The sequence below is a fragment of the Diceros bicornis genome, chromosome 10 (genome assembly GCF_020826845.1).
Source record: "Diceros bicornis minor isolate mBicDic1 chromosome 10, mDicBic1.mat.cur, whole genome shotgun sequence".
NCBI lineage: Eukaryota > Metazoa > Chordata > Mammalia > Perissodactyla > Rhinocerotidae > Diceros > Diceros bicornis.
This window is the reverse complement of record NC_080749.1, coordinates 18,485,444-18,508,461: the sequence shown is the minus strand read 5'-3', so window position 1 is coordinate 18,508,461 and position 23,018 is coordinate 18,485,444. Positions and strand designations below refer to the sequence as shown.

At 45.8% G+C, this 23,018-nt stretch overlaps 2 protein-coding genes across 2 annotated transcripts in view; one reads left to right on the top strand and one right to left on the bottom strand.

Annotated features, from left to right (window-relative positions):
- LYPD1 (LY6/PLAUR domain containing 1) overlaps window positions 1–348 on the top strand; it is a 34,974-nt gene extending 34,626 nt beyond the window's left edge. Inside the window, exon 3 of the mRNA XM_058548847.1 lies at window positions 14–348. Coding sequence (XP_058404830.1) covers window positions 14–249 — 236 coding nt within the window. The 3' untranslated portion in view covers window positions 250–348. The remainder of the gene's footprint in view (window positions 1–13) is intronic.
- A 322-nt stretch (window positions 349–670) lies between these two features.
- GPR39 (G protein-coupled receptor 39) overlaps window positions 671–23,018 on the bottom strand; it is a 188,494-nt gene continuing 166,146 nt past the window's right edge. The window contains exon 2 of the mRNA XM_058548846.1: window positions 671–1,179. Coding sequence (XP_058404829.1) covers window positions 671–1,179 — 509 coding nt within the window. The remainder of the gene's footprint in view (window positions 1,180–23,018) is intronic.

Below are 23,018 nucleotides of genomic sequence, written 5' to 3'. Positions count from 1 at the left end.
GTCTGTGTTACAGGGATCATGTACCGCAAGTCGTGTGCATCGTCGGCGGCCTGCCTCATCGCCTCTGCTGGGTACCAATCCTTCTGCTCCCCAGGGAAACTGAACTCGGTGTGCATCAGCTGCTGCAACACCCCTCTTTGCAATGGGCCCCGGCCCAAGAAAAGGAGCAGTTCTGCCTCGGCCCTTTGGCCGGGCCTCCCCACCACCATCATGCTCCTCAAATTAGCCCTCTTCTTGGCCCACTGCTGAAGATCTTAAGCTGCCAGCCTCTCCTGGCCCTTGCTCCCCACACTCCCCGAGATTCTCCTGGGTGTCCGTTTATTCTGGGTAGGGAGGGGAGTCTGGGTTCTCTCTCTCAGTTCCTTTGCAAATAATGAAAGAGCTCAGTGTAAAACGTTTTTGTAAGCTCTGAATAAATTCAGTCTGACTGAATTTTCAGTGTATACTTAAAGGAAGGAAGGGGATGGAGTGAAAGTTAGTTAGCCCTGCTCTCTCTAACCAGACTCAACCCTCAGAAGACAGTGGGGTGTCCATCTGCCTTTTCCAAGGCCCTTAGCTTCCACTCGTATTCCTGGTGGGGGCACAGTTTATTTTGTCACTGCTGCGTGAAGGTAATGTTGCTTTCCTAGGGGGACGGCCGGTTAGCACTCAAGGCTTCCTTACTTGACATTCACACTTCATGCTCCTGAAAACCATTTTCTGCAGCAAAATTGGCTGGTTTCGTCTCTGAGTTGGGCTCTGATGACTCGGGACTCAATTGCTGAGGCTGAGATTCGGGCTTGGCCTCAGTCTGAAAAGTGCTTAAGAAAACCTTATTAGTTCTCCTTGCAGAGGAATTGCGCAGGGAAGCCCTGAAGAGTAATGGGCGGTGCGCCGAGCGGGCGCTGTCCATGGTGGAAGCGACACGGGCGCGCAGGCGCTTCTCGTGGTTGGCGTGCTGCAGCGTCAGACGGCAGCGCAGTACCTGCCCGAACACCCTGCGGAACTGCTGCGAGGACACGTTGTACAGAAGCGGGTTGATGACCGAGCTCAGGTAGAAGAAGGTGTCCGAGAAGGGAAGGAGGATCATGTACGCCCGGAAGTAGGACCTCGTCCAGTCGTGCTTGGGTTTGGCCGCAGCCATGATCCTCCGAACCTGGTTAGGCATCCAGCAGACGGCCAAGGTCACAACAATCAGCCCTGAGCAGGCAAGAGGACGAGGGAGAAAAAAAAATAAACAGCATGAGAACAACAACAACAAAAAACAATATTTAGCCCCTCAGATCTGTGCTTACTGGCCAAGAAATGGTACCAATTTTTCAATGTTGTGCTTCACAGCTGCTTTTGCCACTAGCAGAAAAGAACTTAACACTGTTCCAGTGCTGAGGGAGTTGACTATGTTGAAGACCATTAAATGCTTTAGACAGTTTATTTATACCTGTTGATGCCTGTTAATTTTTAAAATGTTTTCATTGTTGTTTGTGTATCCAGGAAGCATTTAATGTAGTCCATAAATCTGGTTTTGTTTTAAAGAAATAGATGTACACAGTATAGCCATATCAGCTATGTCTGCATAAAGAAGACCCAATGATATTTTTAAGACAAATGGAAGTGGTGTCCCTTTGGTAATGAAGAAGCATATTTAGTGACACTGATTTTGCATTCGGTTTCAGGGGAAGCAAAATCAAGGCTAGCTTGTCACTGAGAATGTTTTTTGGACATATATTTACTAGGTGTGCATATTTATAATCATAATGCTCTTATCTGCAAAAGCACTTCTGCTTCTTTTCAAATGTTTTTAGATATATCATCTCATCCACCTTTATGGGGGGGAAAGACAATTATCCAAAAACAATGGAAAATATAAAACTTCCTTCTGGTTCAGCCAGTAACATGCTCATTGTCTTTTTGGCACTGAGCTGCAGCTGCAGCAGCCCAGAAATGATCAGGACCTAAAGAGACACCCCTCAGTGGCCCCCTAAGTGGATCAAGGGTTGCCTGTATGGACATATGTTTGCATGCCCACATATTTGCATTCCAACTTAATCAATGCTATAGAAATAGCGATGATTGACCACAGACAACTGATATCACAAGTGTCCTGAGTGTTTATCCACAGCAATCAAAAAAAAAAAAACAAAAAACCAACGAACCAAGAAAAGGGAGCCAAGACACCAGAATGTAAGCTCTCATGTGGAGAACTGGTATCTTAAAGGTGTGTTTTCAATTATCAATTATTAGCATTTCAAGAAATGCTTCCTCCGTCTCCTTAATACAGAAAATTCATTTTCAAACCTTCTGATTTTTCTAGGAAACCCCGGGAAGCAATTATTGGCAATGATCCCTTCCTGCCTCTGATCGATGGTAAATGTTTCATTAATAAACGCTCCAGGAAAAACAGCCACGTTCACACATCCAGAGTTGGCCCTCCTGCACACACCTGAGCATCCCTTGCCTGGTGGCAGAGCAACCCTAGGTGTTTTCTCTGGCACTGAAATAACCCAGTTCTCCCAATAACAAATCCTCCACAAATCCCAGCTGTCAGCAAAGAGAGCCCTGGAAACTCTGTTCTCATGTTAATTTCCAAGGATTTCTTCTGTTAAACCTCAGTCCAAGCTTGAAATACAAACTAATTTGCATATTTTTCTTGGAATTTGCAACCCTGAGAACACTCAGTGAATCTAAAAATAAAATAGGCAAAGTGACATGTTGATCTGATGAAAAGGTAAAAAAAAAAAAAAAATCACCTTAAGTCAAGTATATTCTGAATCACCTACTCACAGCTGCTGGATGGGAACAAAAATCAACATTTTTCTGATTTTTTAAAAAATACTTGAATAGGAAGTTGGAGACTTTTTTCCACTGCTTTGAGAAGCATGAGTGATTCAAACGACCTGTGCTATTCCAAGTGTGTTCTTAAGTTATTTATCCTTGTTTTTATCTCCTGCATCCCTGACTGAAAGGTTCATCTCATTAATTGTGAAGGAGCTAAGAAGCTCCCTCTACCTAGGGAAATGACATGTCTTCACCAAGTTTTCAACTTTTTTCTCTTCCCTGCCACTGAATTTCAGAGAACAAGTACAACCATCTTCATCTGAGGACTTGTTTCCTAGAATATGGAAATGGAGCACAGGGTTTTAGATGTGTGCTGTGCTACACCGTGGGAGGTTGTACTTCAGGCGGCAAGAATCAAGAAAGGCGACGAGAACCGCCTTGTACTTACCACAAGTGGAACACAGCACAGGTTTTAAAGCCAGCGGAAGAAAGGCAATGAGGATAGAAAGCAGTGTTGTGGAGCAAGAGAAGAGATGTTATCAAGTTGCTCTTCTTCTGTCTTTCTTTGCTTCTGTTCTCTTGATCTCTTGTTCGCATGACCTTTCTTCTTCTGTTGCCTTCACTCCCTTGCCTGGCATCATGTCCTTGATTGACCATCCCATCAAAAGCAGCAAAGTTCGGTAAAAAGCAAGACCCAGCATCCCAGCGTGAGGCAAGGAACAGATGAAGAGTTGTGGCCTAGTTTGCAGTTTTAGCCAGGAGAGAATTCTTGCTCTGAATTGGAAATCAGCTGAAGTAAATAAGCCGGGGCAGGAGGGGGGTACCTTAGTCTGAACAAGTAACAGAAAATGGGGAACCAGACCTGAGATTTTTTCAATGATGGGAGAAAGGCTTTCCGGGTGTAGAAGCTGGTAGATATGATAGCAAATACAAACTTAGAGAACAAGAGAGAAAGGAGCTGAGTCAGAGGTGGACAGGGATTAAAGACCAGGCATCAGACAGGTCTTAAGCGAGAACCAGGAATAATGCCAAATATTTATTGAGTTTTCCCTGCGTCAGGTTCTGTGCTAAGCACTCTGCTAATTTCCTATGCATGTCTCACTTCTGACAACAGCATGGTCAGGTCAAAACTGTTATCACCTTCATCTTACAGCTGAGGACGTGGAGCCCCAGAGAAGGTCAGTTGCCCACGTGCTATAACAAGGACTCATGCTTGCCAGACCCCAAAATCTATGATACATATTTTTTTCTCAAACACACAGTATCGTCTCTCATAGTTTCAGTTTGAAAAATACAGAAAATACAAGCAAGAAAGTAAACATGAGCCATCATTCCACCAAGTGGATATAAAGCAGCGCTGTCCACTAGAAATATAACGTAAGCCACATGCAAAACGTAAAGAGACGGGGGAAATCGATTTTAATAATATGTTCTTTACTGTGATATACCCCAAATGCCATTTCACATGCAGTTTCAACACGTGATCAATCTCAAGTTATTTATGAGATTTTTTACATTCTTGGTTTCCATACTAAGTCTTTGAAACCTAGTGTGGCTTTTACTCTTAGAGCACATTTCATTTGGCACCAGCCACATGGGGCTACAGTACTGGCAGCACAGGTTGAAGTAATCCTTCATAGCCCCTCTCCCACAGTGCAAGGCTCCCTGTTTCCTCCTCTTCTTATTCCCCCAATTGCCTCCTTCCCAGCCACATACTCAGAGAATCCTGTCAAACCAAGGAAACCCCCTAGCCTGTATTTATCATCCTATGATTCTGAGAAGGCAACCCAGGTTAATTCCTGATCATATTTCTGAGTATGCATTCTTGGCTCTAGTGGAGAACAGGTTTATCCAGTCTTTTTACATAAAGCCTTACACATAAGGGGACTATGAATTATCTAAAGCCTAAATAATTCTGTAAGCAGGAAATTATATTTGGCATTTCTCATTCTAAACCTTGCTTAGTCATTCTGGAATAACACAGATTGTGCCAAATACCTGGCAAGGCTTTTGGAGTGTATTTCTCTCCCCTCCACAAGAGGTGGGAAAAATGGCTGATACCTTTCCTCCTGTGCTTTGAAAGATAATTTTGTTCTAGGAAAATGGAGCATTGGGCATACAGGTACAGCCAATGGCAAATGTGAGGCATGTGCCCGTGGACAATGTAATAGAGGTCGGCTTCTGGTGGGAGGAAGGGGGGACCAAACCAGCCCTCTTGTAAAATTGGTCACTTTACAATGACAGGTAATTGCTCATTTTTACATTTGAAAAAAAGTTCATTATTTTAGATGACATATTCTTGAGAATAAATACTATGTCCAAAGGTAACTTTTTATTCGGGCTGTTTACAACTGGTTCAGCTCTAGTCCCAGCTACTCTGTAGCTGAGACAAAGCTTTAAAATCTTATTCACGCCTTAATAGAGTATATTAAAGATCTGACTAAATTTACATTTGGCTGCAATCAATTTGGACTTGTATATTACTTTGGAAAATCTATAATGCTTTGGTCTGTGTGGTGTAATGTGCAGCCTGCAGTTAAATAACTTTAGTGTGAACTTGAATGAAGATCAGTGAACTGAACTCAGTCATGCAAAGCAGGTAAAGTGTTTTAACTGAAGTGTTGATAGATCTGTATTGTCCTCCAGACAGCCTTGCACTCTGGGTTAAGAAATACCTTCATATCTTATCTGTTTTTCCACATAAAGTGCTTCCATTTTTCCTCCTTGATCACTACACTGAAATGACAAGAGCCGTTAGACGATGACACAGATTTATTCTGGGCAGAATAATGTTGTTTAAAAAACAGAAGTCCTGCAGATGTCCAACAAGAGCCCTCCCTGAAGCCTGACATTTCAACAGCATCTGCGTCAACCTGCTTGGTTTAGTCTTCAAAAGAGCAGTAAACTGTGCCACCTGAGACGTGAGCGCATCCAAACACCTGACACTGTTTTCTCCCCTCTAACCTTTGACGTGAAGGTAACTATTTGTGTGTTGCCCAGAAGTCATCTTAGAGTCATCAGGGAATGGGAGAGCAGGAGGAGACCTTGGAGACTGGCCATGGAACTCCCTTGTCCTACAAATGATGAAACTGAAGCTAAGTGATTCGCCCACGACCTCATGGGGTCATGATGGCAGGACCCTTTCTGCCTTGCCATACTGCTCAGAACACTGGATTCTACCCTAGATTTACAAGCCTATCATTATTTTTAAATGTAATTTTTTCAGTTTCAGGGTCAAGTGCTGAGCATTCAGAGGATGGCATGCAATGAGAGGCAGGTCCTCCCAGACCCTAGCTTAAGTCAGCACAGCACCTTCTCTATACACTGTCTGGATTCAGTTCTAGAACCAGGTCCCTCAAGAACAGGCACACAACAAAGCTCTAGAGCACATTTTTCCCTGAAAGGAAGGTGAAGTCCTGCCAATGGGAGCTGAAGAATGTTTGGAATACAAAGTATGACTCCAGGTCATGACCTCACGACCAAACCTATAAGAACACCACTGTCTCTCCATCTAGCCGTCTGTCTGTCCTGTTCATCTATCCATTCACCCTTCTATCTTACCTCAGTACCTGCTAGAAAAGAATACATAGCTTGTAGTAAGCCGAAAAGATCTGGAAATTTGATCTTTCCCCACGCAAAGATATTTTGTATGATTTAAAGAAATCTTACAGATTTGCTGTTCCCCCTGGTGTTGGAGTTCCATTTTACTGAATTGTTGAAGCCTTGGGGGTGCGGAGGGGATGTTGACGACAATTCAGGATTTCTGTGATTAGTATAGCTCGCCATCCTTTTCCTGCCCCAATATTCCAACTTCTCTCTAACCCTGACCACAGTGAGCAAGCAGGAGTTAGCTATCTCCCCCTCCCTTTTTTACCCCCAATTTAAGTTCTCTGGATTTCATTTAATCACTTAGCAAACATTTCTGGATTGGCTGGGGTCTGTTATAGACCCTGTCCTAGGCACTGATGATAAAAAGCTGAGGAGGACGGGGCAGCCGCAGCCTGGTGACTGTTTGCAAAGGGCCCTGAGAGCAGTCTGGGCAGAGTATTATGGCAGCAAAGAGAAGGGCTGGCTGACCTTCCCATAGGCGGGAACACTCAGACAGAAAATTAAAGGAGAGGAAGAGTTAGCCTGGAAAAGGGCAGCCAGGCAAAGACACAGCATGGGCAGGGGCTGGAGGCATGCGACCGTGGCTTACCTTCTGAGAACTGCAAGGCTCAGTGTGGCCAGAACAATGGGGTGGGTGGAGGCAGTGGGAAATGAGGATGTTAGAGAACACTCCATCAGGTTTTGTGGACAATAAATTAATTCGCAGAGGAGCATCTGCTTGTCAACTGACATTGAAATAGCAATTGCCAGTGGAAAGTAAGCATATGGTTAGTTGAATGAAGAGCCAGGAAGAGACAAATACATCCAATAAAAGGTTTTAGCACTTTCTCCATTTGTATCTTTATGTTTGCCAATCTGCTTCTGCCAGCCAGTTGAGACACTGATCTTACTCACTGACTTTGTCCAACCCGAGGAGCCCAAATCAGCACTAACCTTGGGTCGGTCTCTAACCTCTAAGACAGCGGTTCTCAAATGGGGGTTCCTAAAACAGCAGCATCAGCAGCACCTGGGAACTTGTTAGAAATGCAAAGTCTCAGGGCCCACCCCAGCCCTACTGAATTAGAGACTCTGGGGGTGGGACCCGTCAGTCTGGAATTAACAAGCCCACCAGTTGATTCTGATGCTCATGCAAGTTTGAGAACCACTAGTCCAAGAGAAGCACAAATTGAAGTGGAGCCTGGACCAGTGGGCATTTGTGGAGCCCCATCACTGTCGCATGCTTGCCTTTGAAGCATCACGTTTTGAACATCTGAAGCTTGAGCTGACAGTAACTGAGACCCGCTCCCTCCTGTTCCCCTCCTTGACAACCACCCTGCCAGTCTCTCTCATTCCCCAGCATGGCCCTCCACCCTGGCCCCGTCTCTTGCCTTTCTTCTCCTCTCCTTTCTCCCTCTGTCTCCCTTTCCTCTCCCTTCTCAATACTGCTTTCTTGTTATCCCTTTATGCTCTTTCTTTAAATGTATCTCCAGTAAGCAAAGCAATGGCATCTCTCCTTTCTCTTCTCTCTGCTTTATTTCTCCTCTCCATCTTTTCTCAAGATCATCATAGACCAAGCCATATACAGCCCTAGCTTATGTTGCCAGCACACACCTTCTCCCTTTCCATTATTTTCTTGGGTGGCTTTGAGAAGGTGACTGCATCAGCTGCAGGCGAGTTCCTTCAGAGCTAACAGGTGGCTTCCTGGGAGAGCGGTCACCACTCATTGCTAGGTTTGTCAAAGGAAAATGGAGAGGTTTTGGAAGCAATACAGATGGGATGTGAGGGACATGGGCATTGGCCATGCCCTGGACACCCCGCCCACTGAGAGGGAGCTCCATGTCCCATGTCCTCTGACCCTAGCAGGGCTTGCCTGGACACCTTGCAGTCACTTTTCCAGTGACCCATCAGCTTAATGACCTTCTTGCCCTCTTTCCTATTGAGAAATGTTCTTTAGGAGAAGGCAGAAGAGCTGTTGGGATTTGGTTTTCAGAGAAGGGCATAGGCCACAGTTTTAAAATGATGTAAAGGCCACAGATGGCTGCTTCTCTCCATGAAGAGAGACGGTTTGATGTCCCGTCTCGCCCTGGCTATTTGATGGAGCTCAGGAAAGGACTGTGTCCCCACTGTGGCTCCATCCACCATGTTGAGGCCAAAGACTCAGATTCCAAATGGCCTGCAATTTGCTAAGCATTTCATCCATCTCATTCTGCTCTAGAAGCTTCAGTGCAAGCAGAAAGACTATAAATCGCCACAACAACAAATATATATTTCTAAAACAAGCCGTCCTGTCTAGAAGCTGTAAGACAGCCACTTGCACTCAAAGTAAGCAGCATTTAGGGTTGTCATTGTGGTTTAGTGCCTCTGTTCCTTTATGAATGCATGGTAAATGATCAACTGGAATCCGTGAAATAAATATTTTTCTATGTGGATCTCAACTATATGCAGCTGTGTGGTTTCTATGCAGTCTGTTCTGAATCCACCGATAGTGAAGTCTCCAAGTGTGGCATAGCTACCAAAGCCTATAGCTGTTTCTCAGCAAGACAGGGGAAGCCAAATGCTTCCTCCCTAGAAACAGCACAGGAGTGGGTGGTAGTAATGAGGGCCATGATGCTCTCCACGCCTGCCAGGGAGGCTGTGGACCACGTGATGGCTAGACCATCCCCTCCAGTGGATCAACTCACACCACTCAGCACTGGCCATCCACTCATCAACACTGATTAACAGCAGAAATGCTGCAGTTTCTAATAGAATTTAGTTCCCTGCAAATGGCAGAGAACTAAACCTAGAATGCTAGCGCTGAAAAAACCTTCAAGATGAGTCTACTGTGAGCCAGCCGAGTCCCCACAGAAGCAGGATGAAGTACCCAAATTCACACAGCTCAGGAATCCAAACATAGAGGCTCCCAGTCTGGTGGTGTCTGCACTGGCCGTGAGCTCCCCTCAGAGCCCTGCGAAACCAAGCAGCCCTCAGAAGCAGCAGAAACTCTGCCAAGCCTGTGCAGCAGAGGCAACACGGGCATTTCAGGAGTGTGGAGACAGCGAACATGCCTGCAAGATCTTGCTCCCTGCCGCTCTCCTTTCCAAGGCCCCTGCTTGGCCCCTCCTGCAGCGGGACCCAGGGACCCTGGGAGAACCAGCGCTGAGTGCCTGTGACCAAGGTAGGCCAGGCCTAGACGGGCGAGCAGCCCCCCAGTCTGCTCTCTCTGGTCTCCAGGCCTCGGCACATGCTGATCTCTCTGCCTGGACCACATCTTCCTCCTCCTCTGCTCTTCCTGCTCCTCTCTTTTCCTCCCTCCTCCTCTCACCCCAACTGCCCATGCTTTGTGCGGCTCTTATTCTACAAGTTTCTGCTTAGTGTCACTGCCTCAAGGAGCCCTTCCTCGTCTCCACAAGGCTCTATCAAGTTCTCCACTATGAGTTCAACAGCACCTTTTACTCCTGCCCCTGGCATCAGAACACTGCAGTGTAAACTAGACCATCAACTCCATGAGGGCAGGATGCTCCATCTTCACTCTTGTATCCTCAGCACATGACAGAACATCTCTACATGGTGATTGCTCAATAAACGTGTGTAGGAGGGAGAGAGGGTGTTGGAGGTTCCAAGTGAGGGCTGAGTAGGAGGGCATTTAACATGCATTCATCTAAAGTACACGGAATCAATTTGAAGCTAGTTTCCCTGTCCAGAGGGATCAATACCAACCCTCCCGACAAGGGGCCTAGTGCCTGGATTATTTCCATCCTCCAGCCTGAGGGGAAGAGAAGGAGAGAGCGGAAATTGAAAGAAGGGGTCACCTTTTCATTCAAGCAAGACCAGAACCCCTAGGCCTAAGGAGGAGGTCTAGACAGGGGTTGAGGAGTCTTGGGTTCTGGAAGTGCCTTCCGAGGCCAGCAGCTTTAGTTTCCCTCCCCTCTATCTTATCCCTGGTTCTCCACCCTAAAAATTCATTTCTTTTACTCTTTCTTTCCAAGATGGCCTCATGGGGTACAAAAAGAGTACAGGTGAGGGTCAACAGATGAAACAAGATATAGAAAAGCCAAGTTTACCAGAGACATGTTGGAAGACATTCATTTGTCCCAAAATAATTCACTTCAGGGGCCCTCTAAGTCACAGTCCCCCAAGAAGATGCTATAAGTCTTTGTCAGAGAAGCTGCAGGCAAAGACCCAAAGCATAAGGGTTGGAGTCTGCAGCCAAAGGGGGAAACTTACAGAGAAATGAAGAGAAAACTCCTAGAAGAGCATCTGGTAAAGGTGGTGGGAGACTGTTTCTACATTATATGCAGTGTGGCCTCAGAAGAATGAAATTTCCTGAATGCAATTATAATCCTGAATTTCCATCTGGGCACAACTTGGTTGTAGAGGGAGAGGGTTTGGGGAGAGCAGAACATGAAGATGGCCAGATTGACTCCTCTCCTGCTCTATGCCTATAACAATTTTCCAATAACATATTCCCTGGTACTTCAGGCTTTGCCTCCACCTGACCTAGGCAACTCCACCCACCAAGAGATGCTCAGTTTTACTCTCTAAAGCTCAGGCTTCTTATCTGCAAAACGGAAATAACAGCAGCTGCTGGGATGATTAAATGAGATAATGGATATAAAGTGCTAAGTACAGTGCCAGGTAAGAGCCCATTGCTAGTTATGACCATCAGGACCTCCATGATCATCCCCACCTCTACCACTACCTCCACTACCATCACCATGACCTCCACCTCCATCTCCACCACCACCACCATCTCTGCCACCACTTCCACCATCATCACCATCTCCATCACCTCCTCCACCATCGTCACCATCCTCACTGCCACTAAGACAGCTCCTAGAGGTCAGAGAGCTTGAGGAGGGCTGACTAAAACCACAGGATGTCAGACACCTTTCAATCCTAAACTCACAGATAACGTCCAGAAATATGGCTTGACTTTACCAGGGTTATCCTGCTAATCAGAGGCAGAGGTATCCTGATTTCCAGGCCAAAGTTCTCTCCCATACCTGAGAACAGAGATGCCACCACTCTGCACTAAGGCCCTGACTCATTTATCCCTCCCTCAATATACACATATGGATATTTGGGGGTTAAAGGAGTTAGGAAAGGAGTGGAGGCTATAATAAAGGAGGAAACTGATAGAAGGTAGGATTACAAGAAGAAGAAAATATTCCAAATCCCAGGAAGACAGGAGTCCTGAGCATCTCCCCAACTCCTGTGTCCACACAATTCCTCTCCAGGAGGAATGACAATGGGCAAGGAGGCTCCATAACTGTTTAATCATCCGGTCAGTTAGGCTAAGAAGGCCTCCATGCCAAATGACCCTGATCCTTGCTTCTTTCCTCCCTCTCCACTACACCCTTCAGCACACATCCACTCCCACACGCAGTGCCCAATGGCCACATAACCACAGACTGAGCTATGGTACAGGGAGGCGGTAAGAGCTGGGATTTGGAGACAGTCAGATCTGGTTTTGAATCACAGCCCGCTACTTACCAGCTGTGTGACCATAAACTTACATCTCTGTGAAATGGATAAAATAATAGTATCTGCCTTGTGGAGTTAGTTATTGTAAGAAAAGCTAAAGGAGATATATGCATGTAAGTCACCAATCAGCGGCCCCAGGCTGGCAGTGGTACCAGCTAAAATTAACATAGTGCATGTACATTCCAGACACTCTTCTAAGCACTTCACACACACTTGCTTATTTCAACCTTACAATAAACCCAAGATGGCCACTACTTAATTTCATTGCTATTTAACAGATAACAAATTTGAGGTATCGATAGGTTAAATGACCTGCCCAAACTCACAGCTGACAAGGGCAGGGCCGTAAGTTAGACCCAGGCAGCCTGGTCGACTCCATGCTCTGGAACACTTTGCCCTAGCCACCACCCTCACCTGGCAAGCTCCTAGGGAGGATCAAAGATCAAATGCTTTCTGGGTCCCAAATTCAAATTAAGGTATTTCAATTCAAACAGCCACAAGTTCAGAAATAAATTTCTTCCTGTGGGTCTCATAGTGAAGAACAGAATCTCAGCTGTCAAGAAATAAAGACACTCTTTAACACATCTCGATGACAAGGAGAGGTAGCATCTTGAAAGGCCTGTTTACATTTAAAGTGAACACAATAAACTTTCCTGTTACTAGGAGAAGCGTGATGGAATTCAAAGCAGCAAACCAGCTTTGAATAGGAGTCTGGCAGGCTAGACTTCTGCAGGATGTCTGCTTTTATTTTATGGGAAGCAAGAACCTCTTAAAAAAAAAAAAACAAAGAACCTCTACCCCACCCCCTCTTCCATGCACAGGAAGAGTTCTGGGGAAGGATACTTTCCTATGAAGATTCATTTACATTCCAAGTTGAAGACTATCCTAACCCATCATAAACTGGCTCTTCCCCTCCCCATAAATACAATCTAGAATTTAGTTTCAAAGTAAATTAGAAAATGAGTTCAGCTCCCCGTTATCTGCTCATATCATGTAAGTTAGCAATGAAATTCCTGGAACAATCTGTAGCCAAATGCCAAGACAGGAGATAAAAAAATGAAATCAGCTGATGGGAGAGATACCAAAAGAGGTTCACAAAGGAGCAGGCCTCATACTGTGTTTTATTTAGAGTTGAGGTTCTCAACTGAAATCAGCAAAGCTCTCAGGAAAGGTGAAGAGATGGTATCAGGCTTCTAAGATAGGGTTTTATATCAAGAATGATCAGATGAGGATGCCTTCCTGCTAATGATTTGAAAATGAAATTACTGTTGCATGACATGATAAGAATAAACCCCTCCTGGTGGGTTTTTCTTTTAACAGGGACAAAAAGAACTTTGAGGAAATAGTCTTGCAGTTTAGAAACATTCAGTATAATCTCTTCTATCCAAGTGCAGAAGTAACTGTCAGAGATGCACATTATTATACACAGTAAATCCAGTCCAGTCCTATAATAACATCCTGCTTTAATTTTTAAAGCTATTCCTCATCTGTTATCTCATTTGCTGAATCCTCTGCCTGATCACCAAATGGCAGAGCACCCCTGCATGCTGTCTTCAGCTCTATACATTCTTCTCACTCCCTCTCCCAGGGCACCTCCTCCACGCCTCTGACTTGAAATACCATCTCTAGGGATACGCAATTCCCAAATCAGTGTTGTCAGCCTCAGTAAACATCCACAGCTAGACCCCTACAGCCAACTGCCTACTCAACATCATGGCTTGGATAGCTCATCTGCACCTATAATGGGACAGGTCCGAACTGAATTAATGACCAGCCACCCACCCAAACCCGCTCTCCCTCCACTGCTCCCAATCTTAATAAACTCGACTGCCACTCACTGAGTTTTTCCAGCTGGAAACATGCAAGTCATCCTATTCTACTCCCTCCCCCACTCCCACATTTAATCAATTCCTAAGCCTGCCAGTTATACCTCCAAAATCTATCGCCTTCTCGCGATCCACACTGCCACCAGCCTAATTGGGGCTGCCATTATCTCACGCCTGGACTAGGCAGAAGCTCCTTAACTGGTTTTGTTCAAATCACTCCTGCCCAAGCCATTCTCCACACAACTCAGCACCATCCTGTTAAATTGGAAAGTTCACATCACCCCCTTGCTTAAAACCTTTCAATGGCTTATTATTGACCTTAGAATAAGTCTCAAATCCTTGCAAGTCCTACAGGATCTGACCTGGCTTATTCCTTCAGGCTTTCCTGGAACTACCCTCCCTGCTGGCCATGTCTACTCCCCACACCTACCCCTTTCTTGCTTCTTGGATGCAGCCAACTCCCTCCTGCGTCAGGGCTCTCACCCAGCCAAGCTTCCTTCTCCTCACCTTGCTAATTCGTATTCATTTTTCAGTTCTCTGCTGAAAGACCACTTCCTCCAGGAAGCTGTCCAAGACCTCACGTTTCAGCCCCCATCGCACTGTACTTCCTGGCCATACTCCGTACACTTGGATGTATCTAACTTGGAATGTGTGTCTTTCACGTCAGTCTTCTCAGACATGTGAGCTCCATGGGGTTAGCGGCTGGGTCTGTCCTGTTCTACGTCTGCAGTGCTTGGCACAGTCTGGCACATAGTAGGTGCACAATACGTGTGAGAAGACCTGCCAATTTGACGCTCCTCAACATAGAGTGAGGAGATGGGTGGGGGCTGCTAGCCCTATTTTTACTGATGAAAAGGGTGACACGCATTACATTGAACTGATTTGGTTTAGATTACAAAGAAAATGTGTGGAAGACAGAAGCCTAAAACCTGGGATCTTCCAGTCAAAGATGCTCACAAATTCAATACATCATCCCCAGCATCACGTCTCCATGTTTGTAACTCTCTCTTCCAGAGATCCAATCCCACACCATCTCCCTGAGCTTAGCTGAGAGAAAGAGGCAAGTGTGAGGCCTTTCCCAGGAAAGGGGAAAGGTTGGATGAAGATTTTCATCCAACCTTTGTCTTGAAGGACTTGTGTAACTGTGAGCAACACATTCAAATCAGAGACACATGGGCTTTTGACCTGGAACGACCTCAGAGATGACAGATGAGTTTCCTTGCCTGTAAAATGAGGGGTTGTCTTAGATTTCAGAGGCCCTTTTCAGCTATAAAACTCTGGTTATTTAATTTCCCTGTACTCCAGGATCCTCATCTAAAAATTATGGGTTATACGAATCACGTTTCACAGGGAATTAAATTAGACACTATACCTATACTTTTAAGTATTTCCAGGCACACTAATTCAAGGGAATAAAATCACTCCCTTATGTAAAGTCCTCAGTGATGCCTAATTGCCTTCCCAGAGGGCTTGCTAAAAATGCAGAATCTCAGGCCCCACCCCAGACCTGCTATTCAGAATCTGCATTTTAACGAGAAGCGCAGCTGACGTGTGGCCTCCGCTCCAGTGTACCAGCTTCTTAGCATCACATCCAGGCCCTTCACCCCTACCTGCCACCTGTCCTTTGAGCCTTTCCACCTCTCCTCCTCCTGAGCCCCTGCTCCAGCTTTTCCAAATGACTCACATTTCTAGGACATACCAGGTCTTTTGCCCAAGACGGACTCTAGGAAACTCTTACCTGCTCAAGTATCCTCTCCTCTAGGAAGGGCTCCCTGACCGTTCAAAGAAAAGGGACCTCCCCAGACCTCGTCCTTGCTTGCATGCAGTGCAACCACGCTATTTCAGTGACGGATTTCCACGCCTGGCTCACTGTGAGCACCTGGAGAGCAAAGCCCACGTCCCTGCTGTCAACTCATGCCTAGTATAGCACAGATACACGTCTATTGAAAGTATGAAAAAGTTTTAATCCCATTAAAATATGTGCCAAGGTCCCATCCTGAATTTTTGACTAAACTGGAATCCTACTGTACTGATATATATACGTATATAAACACACACACATATATCTACATATACATCACTTTACTGCTTAGAGTAATGGTACTTAGAAAAATGATTTTGGACTTATAGGAGAAAAACCAGATACTACCTTTCCCAATCCCACCCTAGAAAGATGTGCATAGAATAGAGTGGCTTCAGGTTGTTTTAGAACCTGGATAGAGACAGGGCAGGAAGGCAGTGGGACAGCCTCATTCTTCCCCAGGAAGGCCACCTCCTGGCCTTGGGTGGGTGAGGAACAGGACTCTTCCTTTCTCCTGCCAGGGTGCTGACTCATGCGAGGCTAGAATTTGCAGGTCTCTCAGGTTGAAAGTGACAAGTCTATGAGCATCCTGAGCTGAGTTGGGTGGGGGGATGGAGAAAGATACAGGAGACCAAGCCCCTTCAAGCAAACCAGCCTACCCCAGGAAAGGCAGGCTAGAATGCAGAAGGTGGCAGAGGTCTCTGGGCACCAGCTCTGTGTGTCCTAGGGCAAAGCTCTACTTAAACGTGGCCAGTGCCAGGAGCAAGGTCCAGGTGTGTGTGGTAGGGGGAGAACACGCTGCGAGACGCATCTAAGGTGGGGAAGAGAAAGAAAGCACCAGGAGAAGAATGGTGGGAGTGGGGGACCAACTTGACCTGGTGCATTAGAATTGAGCATGGTCAGAAGCCCAAAGTATAACTCTGGAGCCACCTTACGATGTGTCTGCCTAGGTCAGAGCCGGCACAGCCAGGCACTCTTAACCACCTGATCACAGACTGGTCACACTTGGCTTTGGAGCACCTTACAGATTTGCCCAACCCCACCATATTACAGATGAGGAAAGGGAGGTCCAGAGCAGGTACGAGACTCACCCAAGGTCATATGGCTGCCCTTTCCTACCAGGAAAGGAGCAGGACCCAAGCCAGACCCATCCTCCTTTCCCACGGCCAAGGCTCTTTCTTTCAACTCTGATGTTCCTAACTCATACCGCTTTAGGCACTGAAGCCCTATTTAGAAGGCAGCACTGTGTAGTGAGGGTGGTTTCAGGATCAGGACCCCCTGGCTGAGAACCAGGCTCCTTCAGTGACTAGTAGTGTGACCCTGAGGAGCAAGTTACTTAATCTTCTTGCCATCATTTTCTTTGATTGCAAAATTGGGAAATTAATATCCTCCTTACAGGATGATTGGAATAGAAAATGAGATTATATGTCAATACTTGGCATATTGTTACTCAATAAATGTTATTTCCCTTCCTTTATGTTTCCTAGAATCCTGAGTTTGAGGGAAAGACAAAATAGTATCTTTGCCACCATCCTGCCTCAAGCATGGTATTCTGCACACTGCGGCACTGGGGTTGCACTAACATTGTAGTTGAGTGTACTACCTGAAGACAGCATCAGATCCCACAGGTTAAGGGCTCAGTCGGACAAGAGTGTTCCCATCCCACTTCAGATGCCAGTCACAAGCCCAGGTTGTCACCTGGGCTTCTGACCAACCAGCTATTTGCGGTTCCAATGACCCCCAACCGTGGGCTTCATTAATTTGCTAGAGCAGCTCACAGAACTCAGAGAAACATTTTACTTACTAGGTTACCAATTTATCATAAAAAGATATAACTCAGGAACAGCCAGTTGGAAGAGATACATAGGGCAAGTTATGGGGAAAAGGCTCAGAGCTTCCATGCTCTCTCTGGGGCACCACTCTCCCTGAATCTCCACAGGTTCACCAACCTGGAAGCTCTACAAAACCCGTACTTTTGGTTTTTTATGGAGGGTTCATTACATAGGCATGATTGATTAAATTACTGGCTATTGGTGATTGAACTCAGCCTCCAGCCCCTCTCCCCTCCCCAGAGGTCAGGGGTGGGACTGAAAGTTCCAACCTTCTAATCACATGGTTGGTTGTCCTGGCATCCAGCTCCCCATCCAGAAGTGCTTTCCAAAAGTCACCTCATTAACATAACAAAAGACACCTTGATTGCTCTCAGCACAGGAAATTCCAAATGTTTTAGTAGCTCTGTGACAGACAGGAGGACAAAGACCACATGGTATTTCTTATCATAAATCACAATATCACAGATGGTACAGTAGACACCAGTTTTTGTGCCTGCCTAGAATTAGTCCTCCGTTCCTCCAGTAAGAGCACCTGATAGTCCTTTGGGGAATTACTGTCCCTGACTCAGTCCCTGAAGTTCACCTTGGGGGTTGACTCTACTCTACATCCACAAAGGTAGATAGATAATGAAGGAGTGGACAATCAAAGTCACAGTGGCTGGTTCAGTGATGAGCATGGATCCCAGATTAGGTCAAAACCAGCGCCAGCCTTGGGACATTTGCTGGAACCACTGGGAAAGAAATACTCTGGTGGAGCTGCTAAACCAGGAAAATATAAACCTGTAAGCCTGTGACCATGACTGCCCAATATGGGAGAGCCTTCCCTGAAATTGATGCCAATGGAAAGGAAAGCAAGACAAAGACATAGCAAGAGAGAGAGGGATGGATTTCAACATTATTTGAGCCTGGATCTTGCCAGGCCTGAAATAAGATCCAACCATGGAATTTTCAATTACCTGAGCTAATTTTTTTTTTTTTTTTTTTTTTTTGCTTAAGTCAATTTGAATGTTATTCTCTTACTTCCAACCATAACAATCCCAATTACATAAATCTCTTTAATTTAGTGACCTGCAGATGAAATTCTTCCGCTTCCTAAGGTAACATCACTCAGTCTCTCAGGTATAACTTAAACCCCTCCTCCTGTAAATAAACGTTTTCTTTTGCCCATTTGAAGTAAAAGAGAGAGTGAGAGACAGTGGTGCCTGCTCTCCACCACTCATACCACTGAGACATTATTTACTTGAAGCCTGATTTCTCTCCTTTGTCTTTACTGACTAAAGCAACCCAATCCTTTCCTTTCATAGGAAATCTATACTTTGTTTCCTGTTGCAAAAAACTTTCTCTTTCTCTTGAATATCGCTTTCTCTTTCTTCATGCAAGGTATTTTTGGCTGTAGAATGTAGAGTTGGAAAGGATGTCAGAGGACATTCCAGTGGAGCCTTGTTATTTGGCCAATGAGAAAACAGAGGGCGAGAACTGAGATTGACCCCATCAACAGCCAAGTCTTTGACTTCTGGGTCGGTGCCTTCCCTCCACTCCACAATATTTCACCAGATATCAACACCTTGCAATGACCTTGCAGACAATGAAAGGTACTTATGGGCTGATTTAAATATTGAGGACTTACCAAAATGCCTTTCAAGAAAGCACTGCAGCCTTGGATTCTGGTTCCAGCTCTGTATTAACCAGCTGTGTGACTTTGAGGGTGTCATTTAACCACTCAAGATTTGTTTTTTTGTTAATAAAATTAGAGGTTGGACTAAGAGTATCATAAAATGTCAGAAGTTTAATGAACCTAAGGCAGATGGTGGACAGACAGACAGCTGAATGCTGAATCAGCACCACATGGGAATAAAAATTCATCCCAATACTGGATTCTGAAGGTGAACATCTTCAGAAAGATGCATGAAAAGAGGGAATTGAGAGGCCTGCAAATCCATGTACTACAAACATGGCTTACTTTTTTCTTCTTCTTTATTGTTACATGAGCCCTTGATGCCTTCAGATTTGCCTTTTTAAATCTTGTTAAAACTGGAACACACTGCGTGTTGATCGTTTGAGTTTTCCCAGTTTGTCTAGGATGATCTTGGTTTACACACTTGTCCCAATTTATCATTAGCTCCCTCCTCTTACTCTCAAAATTGTCCCAGAATCAGCAGGGGACTCATAGAGAATACATATAGCATTCCTACAGAACAAGATAAAGGCAGACAATCCAGTAGGAAAAAATGGGCAAAAGACCTGAACAAGCACTTCGCAAAAAAGACCATCCAAACAGCCAACAGACAAATGCAAAGATGTTCCACATAATGAAGCATCAGGGAAATGCAAATTCAAACCACAATGTGATATTACCACATACTCACCAGAATAACTAAAATAAACATACACAGAAATAAAAAACACACATAGGCAAGGATACAGAGCAACTGGAATGCTCATACACTGCTGGTGGGAATGTAACTTAGTACAAGTACTTTGGAAAACTACCTGGCAGTCTCTCCTAAAGCCGCACATGTGGATACCCTGTGACCCAGCAAGTCCACTCCCAGGGATTCGACAACAGAAATGCACAAAATATGTCCACCTAAAGACGCATATAAGAATGTTCATAGCAACTTGTCTGTAACAGGCCCAAACTGGAAACTACACAAAAGCTCATCAATGGTAGACTGTGTGGAGAAACTGGAAGATTCACACAGTGGGATACTGTACGCTCTATAGAGCAGTGAGAATCAGCAGAATACAGCCACACCCTACAATGCGAGTGAATCTCACAATCACCATGTTGAATGAAGAAGGCAGACACAGGAGATTATGCATTACATGATTTTGTGTACACAAAGTACAAAAACAGGAAAAGCTAATATGCTGTTAGGAGTCAGGACGATGGTTTCCCTTGGGGGGATAAGTGCAAGGGGACACAGTGGGAGATCTAGGGGTAGGGGTAATGCTCTGTCTCTTAATCTGATTTTGTGAATGTGCTCAAGCTGTAAACTTATAATATGTATACTTTTTATTGAAGTATAACATACATACTGAAAAGTTCAATAATATTTTTTTTAAAAAGTATTCCAGTGTGGACAATAAATGTCATGGTCACTGTTATGGGCTGAATTGTGTCGCACCACAAATTCATACTTTGAAGCCCTAACCCTCAGTACCTCAGAATGTGACTGTATTTGGAGATAGAGTCTTTGAAGAGGTAATTAAGTTAAAATGGGGTGACTGGCATGGGCCCTAATCCAATATGACCAGGTATCCTTATAAGAGGAGATTAGGACACAGACAAAGGGACAGCCGCATGAGGACACAGGGAGAAGGTGGCTATCTGCAAGCTAAGGAGAGAGGCCTCAGAAGAAATCAAACCTGCTGACCTCTTGATCTTGGACTTCTAGCTCCTAGAACTGTGAGACAATAAATTTCTGTTGTTTAAGCCACCCGGTCTGTGGTATTTTGTTATGGCAGCCCTAGGAGACTAACAGAGTGACCCTGGCTATTCTTGGCTTCCTTTTACGCAAGGTAGTGAGATTAAGCACTTTCCTGGGAGGTAGAAGAGGCTTGGGCTGCCATGAGTGGAGGTGAAGGGGGTGGTAAGGGGGGTGGGGACTTCTCCTCTATCCAACATCAGCTGCCAGGCTGCTTCTGGCTTTTCCATCTTCCAAGGGCCTTCCTCAGCTGAAGAAAAAGGGAGCGAGCCTCCTTCCTAAGGCAATTGTGCTGGCTTCCATCTCAAAGCAATCACAACAGTCAGAGCTCTGGGGTTTTTGCTTGAATCATCACAGAAATTTTTAGAGCTAGAAGAGACAACAGAGGTCATCTCATCCAACCTTCTCATTTTATAAACGAGGAAAGAAAGGTCCAGAGAAGTTAGGAAGCTCTCCCAGACTCACACAGCTACTTAGTGGCAGAGCCAGGACTAAATCTGCCCCCAACCCCGATTTCCAGACCAGGGCTTGTGCACTGAATCATTTTTGCCTTCCTCTGTTTAGAGGGCAGGACGTGGAGGAGGTGTGGAGGGAAGAGTGTAGCTTCCTTTACAAGCTTAACATTGTCCCTGCCTTTTGGCGCAGCACCTACACAACTTTATTGTCCCCATGTTTCCCCATCCTCTCTTCTCCCACCATCCCTTCTTTACTCTCCACTTCCCCCAACCATCACCTTTCAGGATTTCCTGGAAGTGTCTGGGACCTGGAGTCCAGGGTGCTGCATTCTTCCACCTGAGTGGCTTCAGGCAAGACACTGCAAATCTGTGCTGAGGCTTCCTCATCTGCTCATCAGGTACCCCCTGCCCTCTGGGTGGCTGGGCAAGCCTCTCAGATCCCCAGCCCAGGATCTTCCCCGTTCCCCTCACCAGGGACCAGGGGGGCCTGTGAGCATGAGCAGAGTTGGTTGGAGGAGCGGCCCTCTCAGTGTATCTCTCCTTTCCATCTCCAGCCTGAGCTCTGTGATGGGACCTCCCTAACACCCGCACCCCAGCACCCTATGGAAGGGGCTGGAAACAGACAAGAAGCCTTCTTATTTAGGATGAGGGAACCAAAAGGCTATGATGGATTGACTTGTCCAAGGTCCAGTGTGAGTCCTTACAAATTCAATCCTCACAATAACCTTGGAAGCTGAGCATCACTCAATCCACTTAGTAGACAGATAACATCAACTTGCCGAAGACACCAGCTCTATGGGCTGGATCCAGGGTTTAATCCTGGGTCTCTCGGCCTCCACCATACTTGCCCCTTCTGCTTACCCCAACTGCCCCCATTTGTACCTCAAAATGACAACTTGGCAAGTATTAGAGTAGATGGGCCATGTGCCCAGGACTGCAGGTGATAAAAGACCTCTCAGGCTGCCTGTCCCACAAGGAGCTGGCAGTGGTGATGGCAAAATATCCTCCCTTGAATGACTCAAGTAGAAAACAAAATAAAACAGTACTTATCACAAGTCAAAATGCACGGCTGACCCCGTCTGCTCAGACCTTGGGCACCGCAGCTCTGGGCACCGGCGCAGGGAACTGGAAGCTCTAAGGCACAGGCATCTGCAGCAATGCCAACAAAACTCTTCTTTCCCTGTTCACTTGCTCTTTAAGAGACACTCTGGAATGAGCTAAGAGAATTCCCTGGAGCTCAGGGACCAGCTTTCAGCCAGCCAGCTCCAGAGATGAGGCAGGAACTTGGAAATATTCCAGTGGCAGCTTGGAGAGATCTGGGGGCTGGAACCAAAGGAAAACCACTCAAGCAGAAGAGATGCATAGTAGGCCTTTCCAGATTTCTCTGGAGAGTGGATATATCAAAAATGTAAAGGCTGTGGTTGGAGGAGTTAAATAGGACCCACTGGTGATGGAGAGAAAGAGGAAAAGAGAGGGGTGAGGATAGTGTCTGGGCATGGGCGAAGTAAAGCAAACTTGGCCCCCAGAGACACTGGACGGGGGGCAGGGAAGACTTCCTGCAGAAGCAGAAATCCTCATTCCAGGCCTTCCCTGTCTGATATATCAGAATAACTGATCGCACCCAGGGGGAAAGGAGGGGCTCTGAGCTTCATGAGTCCCGGAAGAGGTGAGGTATGGGCACTGTGGGGCAGTGTTTGCAGCGAGCCTGGGGACAGCATGGCCTCTGAGCTTCACAGTCCCAGGAAATTGCAATGATCGGGGAGATGGGGGGAGAGGGAGGAGATGCTCAAGGGGGTAGTTGGAGCCTTCCTCCCTCCCCAGAATGTCCTTTGCATGATTGTGTCATATACCAAAAGGTGTTGAGAAAC